The 12,367-nt window shown below is 32.7% G+C and overlaps 1 protein-coding gene across 2 annotated transcripts in view; it reads right to left on the minus strand.

The window, feature by feature from the left end:
• Positions 1 to 12,367, minus strand: part of LOC126819199 (protein patched homolog 1) — a 62,996-nt gene that overhangs the window by 26,544 nt on the left and 24,085 nt on the right. For both annotated transcript variants that reach the window (XM_050547103.2, XM_050547104.2), the window contains exons 4-9: positions 11,760 to 11,946; positions 11,180 to 11,249; positions 9,027 to 9,127; positions 3,258 to 3,369; positions 2,595 to 2,687; positions 11 to 132 (exon numbers count right to left, since the gene is read on the minus strand). In XM_050547103.2, coding sequence (XP_050403060.1) covers positions 11 to 132; positions 2,595 to 2,687; positions 3,258 to 3,369; positions 9,027 to 9,127; positions 11,180 to 11,249; positions 11,760 to 11,946 — 685 coding nt within the window. The remainder of the gene's footprint in view (positions 1 to 10; positions 133 to 2,594; positions 2,688 to 3,257; positions 3,370 to 9,026; positions 9,128 to 11,179; positions 11,250 to 11,759; positions 11,947 to 12,367) is intronic.

The following is a 12,367-nucleotide window of genomic DNA, read 5'->3' on the forward strand; positions in this document are numbered from 1 at the left end:
TATCACCTACCCTACAATATGTCCAGTTTTGTTTTTACGGACACCGCCAACAATAAGATCTTCATCCCAATGCATATACTTGGTAGCAAACCCATTGCAACCATTGGTTAAAACTGCAGCTACATCAGGAATCTACAAAATATATATATCAGGTCATGATAAAGTATAGAATAAATCAAAATTAAAGAAAAAATTGTCTTCAAAATGGCCTTCCTCTCAAATTTGGATAAGTAAAACATTATAGAGACTTCGATTACAAAGATGTCTCTTTTTTTCTGGTGAAGACAATTCATCACATCTCCATACTTTTTTGAGTTCAGTGTCAAAATGAAAAGAATTCTGAAACCTGAAACTTTATGTCAACATTGGTCAAAGTTAATAGTTTGTAAATTGGTTAATATTATTCTCAGTTAATCCTTTTCAGTGTGGTATCTCAAAGTGATACACCTAAATCTAAAATGCAGCTTCGCCTAAATGAAATAATATTATGATTAAGTGTGTGAAACACATTCTCCGAGCGGGATAGGAACTTTTTTCTCAAATTTCTTGAATATTTCAAAGTAAATAAACAGTTTTTTTCTGTGTTTAAAAGGCATATGTGTAAAATGTGCAGAGGTTTGGATTGGACAAACATGTCGTTTTCTTTATATGTACAGTAGACCTACATGTCGCGCTCTGTGTTTCTCTAGGGTAGGTCTGAATTAAACTACACTATGTTAACAGTTGTATGCCATTGTCTAATTCACACTTCACAAGAGAAACTGAAATTCGGACAAATGTCATATGGTCTGATTGCAGTTTTTAACATTATATACATGTAGTGTTTGTCCACTGTCTTTAGCAGATATTTACACAAGATATCATTTATAAAACACTATAAAAAATTCTTAGTTTTTATTGCAACAGTCTCTCTCTCTCTCTCTCTCTCTCTCTCTCTCTCATTTAGATATCAGAACATGTGAAATATTTCATTCAATTTTAATGCAAATTTAAGTTATGCGTCTGCACACACGTTAAGGATATTTACCAAACATTTGATATTTGTCGTTCTTCTACAATGATTCTTTAATTTATTTTTTATTTAAATCTGTGCTATTCATGGTTTTGAGCATTTAGAAGCTTTTATATCATTTACCTACCAAAAAAATCCTCAATTTATTACTAATGAGTTTTCATATAATAACATTGTATAAGAAGAAGTTCTTTTGATATTTGAATTACAAAACTTGACAGCCATATGTCATACATTTTTTATGACAACTAGTGGTTTAGTTGCAACTTGATACAATTTGTTACACAGTCTACATCAAGCTTCTTATCAAATACCTTGTTGAATTTGGAGGTTAGATTCAAAAAAGAGAATTTCAAAAACTTTTTGTGCACAAATTGCAAGACTTGACACCGTCTTAATACAAAAAAGTTTTCAGATGAAATGAGGGGGTCGGTGTACGAAAAGCATGCAGGTAAACAATTGCCTTTAGTACAGCACAATAGGCATCGTTAGTAGGTGTTTATTCTCAAGACTGAACACCTTACACTGGCTGAAGGTTAGACCGAGCCCTCCTATCATACACCAGTGAGAAAACACACACACAGGTTAGTGTTTCTGAGCGCACCTCACGTAAAGAAAATACTCATTATCAGCAGGTGAAAGCCTTTGTTAGTTCCTTTCCCAATAGGCCTTTCAACAGATACATATCCCACTTATTCAACACATTATTTTGGGCTGTGTTTTATTTTGCTGACTACCGAAATCTAAACAGATTTAGGAGTCAGTCCAAACATACTTGAAACTGTCATTGGATTTCAATAATTTACGAATTTGAACTTCTCAGACTTCTATAATAGACAGAGAAATACTAGAAAATATCTATTTTCTTTTGCCAGTGCTTATTTTTCTAGCAGGGTGGAACAACATGGTGTAGTACATTACAAGACGAAGATAACTATCTGTCAGAACACACACATATCATTTCTGGCCACCTTCACCACACACTAACCCTCATAAGTCATGAGTGAGATGGTAAGTTACACACATCTACACAATTAGCTCTATTTTAATGGAAATTCTAGTGTAACTGAATGGTCTAGAGTACTACTAAAACACTCTCAATTATCCAAATTATCCTGTATGGCAACCACTTACAGCCTTCTTTCACAAACCAGGCTTCCATACGCCAAAGAGAAATGGAGCTTATTAGACATTCAAACCATCTAGGTAAATTTGGGACTAACATCTGCTATTCTTCATTTCCTAAGTTTAATCATTTACATGCCATTGGATAAAACATCATACGCCAAAGAGAAATGGGGCTTATTAGACATTCAAACCATCTAGGTAAATTTGGGACTAACATCTGCTATTCTTCATTTCCTAAGTTTAATCATTTACATGCCATTGGATAAAACAGATAACTCAGAGAAAACTCAGGCAATCTTATATCCACAAAATATAGGTCAAAATTGTCTAATTTTCAACTTGAGCTAATAAATAAGATGTGCCATGTAAAACAAATGACCAAATAATCTTATACAATATATTTAAATAAGTAAATAGACTGAATGAGGAAATCCTTAATAAAAATCACACATACCTCTCCTGAGTGTTTATTTGGTGCAGTGATGGGACAATCTGGATCTGATGGGTCCAGACAATATTTCTTTTGATAAGCTGTTGTAATGCCTGCCTGCAAAGTACAAAAAAAATCCTTGACAATTAAAACAAAGAACATATATAATTGGACATGACTAATTATCATTTAATAGACATGTAGATATGAAATGTTTCATAATTTAATCATTTGAATAACCTTTTGAACTCATTATCTGAGGTATTTTTTTTTATAAATATTATAAATAAGTAACTGACATTTGTAATTAAAATTCCAACAGGAGCCAAGTAGACTAGTGGTTTAAATTGTTAATAATACAAAGCTTTTTTTGTTTAATTGTTTTATCTAGTCCTATATATGTATAACCCATTTTAAAAAATTCAGATTTGTGAACTAAAGTGCCTTCATTGAAAATTATTAGTACTTTTAATGGTAAAGTTAAGTCTTGAGATAAAACTGATTTTAGGTTCCAAAATTAGTAAAACAGGTCACCTTTCATTGAAATTTATAGAACTTTCTCTATCAATAATCGAAATAATATATCAAAGCAATCCAGTACTAAATTTTGACCCAAATCAAAGAGGCTTGGCTCCTTTACTAATAAATTCGATAACACTAGTTCATCATTAATAAAGTTGAACTTACCCTTTTAAAAGATTCATTCATATATTCTACAGGGAAAGCATCTGGGAGATTTTGGATTAATTTTTGGGGATTCAGGTTCATCCATGTTAAATCATCAGGAATACCTGCAAATCTGAGAATAAAATATGAGAAATTATTATGTGTATAAATTAACACATCTTCTGCCACCATTCCATTTGTACCAATGTGCACCTTAAAAATCATCTAAAATTTGTGCACACAATTTTCAATTGTTATACAAACTCTCATTCAAATGATTATTTTTGGAGTTACAAAATGGTTAACAATTGCTACTTCACAGTTTTATGTAACAATAACTTTTCTGATGCATACAACAAGACAAGCATAACATGATAAAATAAACCATGAAAGGATAACAAAACGAAAAATAACCATGAAAATACAAAACAGAATTTTGTTGACTTTACTAAAATATTTGAATAAGGTTTACATATATTTAATGTTACAGGAAGAAATACATTGGAGGAAAAAATGACAGGCTTCCAAAATCTTTCTCTTTAAAAATGTGAGCTCCAGAAGCCCCTTGTTGAAAAAAAAATACTCTACATTCCGAGTAGGTCAGTTGAACAGAAAAAGAGAAAAGGAAACAGTAAAGTGATATTAGACCCTGCGGGATGACTCACAATACCAAATATATTTCTTCTTCTTTTCAAAATATATGTCTATAATATGTAAAATTTATTGTGAGCTCCAACTTTTATAATTTAACAATTCACGAATATTAAAGATAGGTTGCCAGGCAACGAAACATACGCCCACAGCAGCTAAATCGTCCGGACAGTCAACAAGAGTTGTCGCATATTTTTACTTTTTTTCGGTAATGAAACATTTATAATACACTAAAATCTGATTAAGAGCAACAACTCAGAAAACCATTAGAATTAGTTTAGTTTTTATAAAGTTCTGCCCCATGCTAACGTTTTGTATACAAAACTTTTAATACTGTATCATGGATTTAGCTGTTCCAAGTCATAAAAATTCATTGAAAATCAATATACTTGTTCGTCTTAAGATCTTAAACTCTGTGTATCAATCTGAAGTCAATCGGATATTAACTTTGGCCTCTAGAGCGTCCACAAGATTTTTCAAAGTGATCAAGGGCCATAACTTTGGCAGTAATTATCAGAAATCTTTGAAAATCAATAGGATTATTCACCTCGTGACCTCAAACACTGTGTATAAATTTAAAGTCAATCAGATATTAACCTTAGCCTTTAGAGCATCCACAAGGTAAACGGATATAATAATTTTGGCCTCTAGAGAGTCAACAAGATTTTTTTGAAGTGATCAAGAGCCATAACTCTGGCAGTAATTATCAGAAATCGCTGAAAATCAATAGGCTTCTTCGTCTCATGACCTTAAACACTGTGTATAAATTTAAAGTCAATCGGATATTAACTTTTGCCTCTAGAGCGTCCACAAGATTCTTTGAAGTGATCAAGGGCCATAACTCTGGCAGTAATTATTGGAAATCGCTGAAAATCAATAGGCTTCTTCGTCTCATGACCTTAAACACTGTGAATAAAATTAAAGTCAATCAGATATTAAGTTTGGCCTCTAGAGCGTCCACAAGATTTTTTGAAGTGATCAAGGGCCATAACTCTGGCAGTAATAATCAGAAATCTCTGAAAATCAATAGGCTTCTTCGTCTCATGACCTTAAACACTGTGTATAAATTTAAAGTCAATCGGATATTAACTTTGGCCTCTAGAGCGTTCAAAGATTTTTTGAAGTGATCAAGGGCCATAACTCTGGCAGTAATTATCGGAAATTGCCGAAAATCAATAGGCTTCTTCGTCTCATGACCTTAAACACTGTGCATAAATTTAAAGTCAATCGGATATTGACTGTGGCCTCTAGAGCGTCCACAAGATTTTTTGAAGTGATCAAGGGCCATAACTCTGGCAGTAATTATCGGAAATCGCTGAAAATCAATAGGCTTCTTCGTCTCATGGCCTTAAACACTGTATATAAATTTAAAGTCAATAGGATATTAACTTTAGCCTCTAGAGCGTCCACAAGCAATTGTGGACGCCGGACCGACGGACGGACGGACGGACGGGGGCGACGACAATATACGACCACATTTCAATGTGGGCGTATAAAAATAGGTCATGTCTTGGTAGAATCAAAGTTGTTATGCTCCAATAAAACCTGGTTTGAATAATTACTTGAATACCAAACCTCTTAATGAATTTTGTGGTGAGGGTAGAAAGTATACAACTCCCCAAGATTCCCCCATCTGATAGGCTTATGTGTTTGTATGAAACTTTGATAAGTATAAAAAAAAATGTCATGCTTTGCTAATGCCAAACCTTTTTTATTCAAACAATCGAAATTCTTCCTGGCTAAAAGCTTTAAACCAGAAACAGTGAAAGATTTTTTCATGTTAAACAATTTCTGTTCAAGCCAAAAGACTTTTAAGATAAACCAGAAATTTAAAACATTCAAGACCTACATGTATTTTCCAGTCATATTTTGCCAAAATTCTGTGTAGATGAATGTAAATGGGTAAATTAGGGTAGAAATATGTATTATATTGAAGCAAGGAGCGAACATCATGTTGACAATGATTGTCAGTAAGTAATTAGGCTCTATGTAATCAGTTTCAAACTGTTTCCAGAATGCCAGGATTTTTGAATTACTTTCTCAGATCTACCATCTCTCCTTTATCTAAGAGCAGACGTCTTCTTTCTAATAAACAAAACAGGATTGTGTTTATAGATTTGGTAAACTTTCCACTACTTTTTTCTGACAGCTCACCTTACAGGCTTTCTCAAGTATATAAGAGAAAGCATAGTCACGACCACAAATGTGAATCCAAGACTTTATTAACAAAAGAAAAATTCTCTAGTATCAGTAGCCTAGTATTAAATTCTTACTCTGCTTTCATTACCAGACCTGCCGTATTTCTCTTGAACTAGCAATTTAGTTTAAAATTCATTTGGGTATGTGTTTATTCCAACTCCAAGTCATAAATAAGCTGTTGAATCACAAAGCTTAATTACGTATTATATTATAAGTAGATATATACCCATTTTAATATCTCCAGGCCATGACCAAAATAAGAGATTTAATGTTATTTAATTATACAAGGGATGAATTTCAATCTACCTACTTACAAGATTAAGGCCACCCAAGATGATGAGAAAGGGTTATTGAAGCACGTCAAAGTTGTATGTACTGTAACTATATACACTATATATATATTCTCCATCATGCTATTGTCAAATGTTGATGAATTCATTTTAGATAAAATATGCAGCATATTCTATATGTGACTAGCAGTGTTGAAAATTTAATTGTATCAATCCACTACATAGTAATCCTGTAGCATAAATACAGAGAGATTTGTGGTACTGATACCTTTTCATTTCTCTGCTTACTGTTCATACGCCTACATTGAAATGTGTTATTGAGCTTGATCTCTTTACAAAATCTTGTTAAAGCTATAGAGGCTAATGTTATCATCCAGACTGCCATTTTATTTTATAAATTACTGTGAAATTCTGTACCACATAATAAAGTAACTTAGTAAAAATTTCAAATTAATTTCATATTCTATTTTTGATCATTATTCTCTTTTTTATGGTCAAATTCCCTTATTCTTTTGAACACTTTTTAATTGATATTAATAATATTTGTAAAACCTCTCAATCTTCACTGACTGAACTCTAAAACATTATATGCTAGATGGCGAAGAATACAGTGTGTTTATATGATTATTACTCATGATCCTAGCTGATCCATACCTAAACATACTTCAACATTTCTATTTCTATCAAAATATTACTCACATACTTAATACACTGGTATCTTATTTAATAAGTTGGAGTATCAAAGACACAATTAAATTGAGGATGAACTGTCAAACAAAACTGAGATCTAGAGGATTTCATTGGCAGGACCTCCCCGTCAGTTTGATTACAAGCTTCTATGTACTATCATGTACACTGCCGGCTGGTTGTCTGAACACACACACAAACTGATTAGAATCACCCAAGTAGACAGATTATAATCTATTTTAGACAGATGATTAAATTTAGATAGTACAGGTTCTTACAAATAAACAAAATATAAATTGTTGACTTTTTTTTATCCTTACATGTATAATATTCACCTCAACTGTAGGGCTATGTATTGTGTCAAAGCAGTAATTAAGATTTCACAGACAATCGGATATCATAAAGTGACCCACCAACTGATAAATAATGTTTCTCATTCAAGATCGCTTTGCTATAATTAAAAGCCGATTCCAGTAGACTAAACAACTTTGATGTGGCTAAAGAAAAAAAAACCTTGGTGCCTTGATTTATTTTGTCTATATTTAAAATATTAAAAGAGCCAATGTTGAAATATAATGGATTTTGTGCTCCATAAAGCCAAAACTGAAACTAAAGTTAGTAAACAATCTAATTTCTGTTTAATATTTGGAAATTCTTTTTTTATCTTGTAGAGCCTGCTGCATCACTAATTGAAGTAACACATCAGAATAACCCAATTCAACACTTTATATTGACAATATACAATTCACAATATTAATTTCATTCATTTTATTTCCTTAAAGAAACCGTCCCATAAAACTGACCATTAAAAGGCTATTAACATTATCATCGACATTCTTTCAATACATACAATATGCTTCAAGTTCTATGTTTTCTCTAGTATTATTTGGGCTGGCAATGTACATTTGTACATACAGGCCAAGAAATGGCACTAACTTGCCAATTATTTTGAAAGCTGTATCAGTATGCTACTGGATACTTTTCAATACATTAAGGGTATCTAGTGTTGAATTTACCAGGTGTCTGGTGATATTGGATGTCTTTGTGGGTGGCCCTCTCCCTCATATAGATATCTCTATGTCTGTCCACAACCGCATACAAAGATTCTTATATGACCACTCCACAGATATTTAATACCGTAAATCTACTGAAATTTGATCTTGACCATAAAGAAAATAATTTCTGACCAGTTTTATTATCAGGAAAGTGAGAATTAGGACAGTGATATTTAATACACACTCAATGTTATTCTTGAAAAGTGCTCAATAATATCCACATTAATGTTTAGCCAACCAAAAAGAAAAGGTATTAATTTAAAACAAAAATAAATCGTGACACTTTTTAACTTGGTTTACCATTTTAAATCTTGTTTTACTTAAATGCGGTACTATGGCTTTTGTTTATGTAAACATTAAGTATTTAAAATCCATTTTCCGATTAATTCTAAAAATATGAATAAAATTTTCTCCAGTATTGTTTTCTATTATTTACGGTATGGGTCTATTTTATTGTGTATTATAGACTTACATACTACAATCAGGTGCAATGGGTACGTCCAGTCAGGTTTTCTATTGTTATGTTTTCTCAAATAAAAATAAGTAAGATTGAGTATATATAGGTCTAACAGTATATTTTATGATAAATTTTCTACAATAGGTATTTTGTATTTTTAACATAATGATCAACTGTCTGCTATGACTAGGTTGGTTTTGGTTTTATTTTCTTTATAAAAGCACAGAAAAAAATCCCCAAAACATCCTACTTCTTATTAAATTTAATCAGTTATTTTACTAAATATAAAACAAACTATGAATCTGTTATAGCAAAAATTCCTAACACTGACAAGCAGTTAAACATCACAATATTGTAGTAAGTATATCTATGTCAGCTTACACACTGAATATAGTGACATGTAAATAATCACACAATAATAAGTTGAATCAAAACAGAACTGTTTACTCACCCTCCAGTACTAAGAGGATCTTCAGGTCCTAAAATTTTTGACCCTTCCCAAAAACAATCTAACGGAGAAATCACAATGCATGGTAATATTCTCTCTAACATCTGTAAAGCAAAATATATATTCCATAAAATGATGACCAATGACATAATGGCTAAAAATGGTTAAAATTGATCAATCATAATGTAATAGCCATCTGATGTTCATACTACTTTCTATTGACTTCATGCAGCTACGTTTTTGAAGTAAGCCTAGGACAGACGAGTGTATTTTTCCCTGATCGCGCGGATTAAAATGCGCCAGTGATTTTTCTTACGAACAGGCACACGTAGCTATCATCCCAAGAGCGAGTAAATTACGTCGATCATGTGACTAATGGATTAGCCATTTTGAGATCGCCATCACTGCGAATGGGCACATAGGCGATTTTTTTTAGTGATTTTAAGAATCAACGCTATTGGGCGCAAAAATACGCCCGTCTGTCCTAGGCTTAACAGACATCTGTTAACACCTGCAGAACAACTCATTTCTATAAACAAATATCAAGATCAACATTGTATCTAACACAGCTTTTTAGTTTATATTGTCTTAATATAACTATAATCTATAGAATACTTCACTTATTTATGTTAAATTTAAACAAGCCAACAGCGAGGCTGATGTCCCCTGCTGAAATCCAAAATAAACAGATGACACATATTAATTAATTGTTCATTTATCTTTTTCAAAAGTATCGAGTAATCAAACTGATTATCTAAGCTTACTCTATGCATAAAATGTTCACGATCAAACTCAGTCAGGTTTTGAAGTACCTGGTAGTGAAACTATACACTAAGTTTCATCACTCTCCATCAGTTAGAATCAAAGTTATCTTGTCCTGATTTAGCGGGAAGTATTAATCATTGAACTTAGTCAAGACATTCGCCTAAGGAACATCCATACCTCAATTAAAAGCAGAGCTGTTATGTTCCAAAGTCTTGACCAATCACTCCATTAGAATCAAAATTGTCAAGCTCCAAAGCCTCAACCAATCATACGCTCTGCTTACCCTGTGCTGAAAATGCTCATTATCAAACTTCGTCAAAGTATTGATGAGATGAAACTATGCACCAAGTTTCATCACTCACTTAATTAGAACCAAAGTTATCTTGTCCCAAAGCATCAACCAATCAAATTGCTTATCTCTGCTTACCCTGGTCAGAAAATGTTCATCTTCGAACTCCATTAAGGCATTCACCTAATGAATACCTACACCACCAAGTTTGAACATTCTACCTCACTTCAAAGGAAAGTTATTGTGTTCGCACTACTTACCCTTAGCAGAAAATGCTCATTATCGAACATAGTCAGGATAATGAAACTATGCACCAAGTTTTATCACTCTCACTTAATTAGAACTACAGTTATCGTGTCGCAAAGCATCAACCAATCAAATTGCTTATCTCTGCTTACCCTAAGCAGAAAATGCTCACCTTTGAACTCCATCAATACATTCACCTAATAAACACCTACACCAAGTTTGAACATTCTAAGCACAATTAGAAGGAATGTTATTGTATCCGAAAAAGTGTGACGGACAGACAGACAGACCCATTTTAATAGTCCCCTGCTTTCTTCGAAAGGTGGGGGACATTAAGGATAACGATTGTCTTCTTAAACCTTGCTGCTTTATAAAAGTTCACATTTTACTCAGGCACAAGAGGAGGATCAGGCTCATTTTGTGGGTTGTAATACTTAAATATAGTAGCCTAGTATATATTTTGCTCTTATACTTTTTCTGGTTGTTCTAATTACTTTCTCCTTTACTAATAAGGGCTTACCAATTTAAAATTCAGCACCATTTGTGGCTAAATGAGACACATGTTGCAGGAACCTTATTTGAGATACAACACAAATAAAGTAAAACGTTTTTTTAGTTTTCATCATATCTAGTTTTAAAGTTTGAACACACTGTAATAAACACCAGCTTAAAGGTTCCTGAATACAGAATTCAAATTAATGCAGTTCCATATTATGTTTTTGTGTTTATTACTATGTCAATTGCCAAATAAGAAATGCATACAGGTGTTTTGATTTTTTGATTTTGACTGATGTGTTCATTTAGCCAAAGCTGGTCACATTTGATCAAGAACGAAGACCATCTACAAAGAACTTACCCAATCAAAAAAATTATTTTCAGTGGTTTGGAAGCTGGCAGCATAACACAGATCAGAAAATGTCCATGTTCTGAAAAGATTAAGCAGTACATGTAGGTCAATGAATGATATATCTATTTGGTGTAAATGGGTGATGTGGTTTAGGTTACTGGATGATGTGCATGCATGATATTTATGTTGGATGATGTGATTTAGGTTACTGTATGATGTACATGTATGATGTTTATGTTGGGTGATGCGAATAGAAGTTACTGGATGATGTACATTTACAACGTTTATGTTGGATGATGTGAACAGAGGTCACTGAATGATGTAAATATTGGTTAATGCATGTTCGTTAATGGATGATGTACATGATGGTCAATAGATGATGTTCTTGTGGGAAGTGGGGTGTGTGCATGTAGATTACTGGGGATGTCAATTTATGTCATCAATGGATGGCACTGAATAATGCAGAGTGAGAGACCTATGAGTCTAACAGATTTCTGGATATAAACCATCTTAAGTGAAATTTATTTTTTGAAAATGTTATTGAAAGATAGAAAGAGAAAACAAGAGAAGAAATATAAATTATACTTACTGGCCATCAACTACAACCCTTATTTTTGTGGCTGCTATTACAGCATCTAAATGTGTCAATAAAGATTCTTTTGTTAATATATTAGTTCCTTTCTTTGGCATTTGTATAATAATTTCATTGGATGTCCCACTTCCTTCTCCTATTGTTTTTCTTGTATATTCTAATTCTTTTTCTAACCTTCCACCTTCTGCAAAAGAGAGAAAACATGTTTAGTAAACAAGGAAAAACATAACCTGTCTATATTCTACCTGGATACTCAAATCATCAAAAGCCTGTCGGAATTGATCATTGTCACATTAGAAATGGTTATCGCAAAAAAATAACCCGATTAAAAATTATATCGCAAAAATTATACTGTTATGACAATTAGCAGAAATGGTGATTAATATGGTGAGAGAAATACATGTATAGAGAGAAATGGGCTTTCATGTCCGCTCAACACAAAATGGTCATTTCAGGACTACCATGGTTCGATTCTATATTAAATAATTTGCTTATGTGTAGGGATTTTTAGCAGTGGGAGGAAACCAGAGGACCTGGAGAATACTCAAGTGCTTCTGTCACATACAAGCTGAGAATAGAAACCATGGTTCTTAACTCAATGGCAG

This window comes from Patella vulgata, chromosome 4 (assembly GCF_932274485.2).
Source record: "Patella vulgata chromosome 4, xgPatVulg1.2, whole genome shotgun sequence".
NCBI classification, from domain to species: Eukaryota; Metazoa; Mollusca; class Gastropoda; family Patellidae; genus Patella; species Patella vulgata.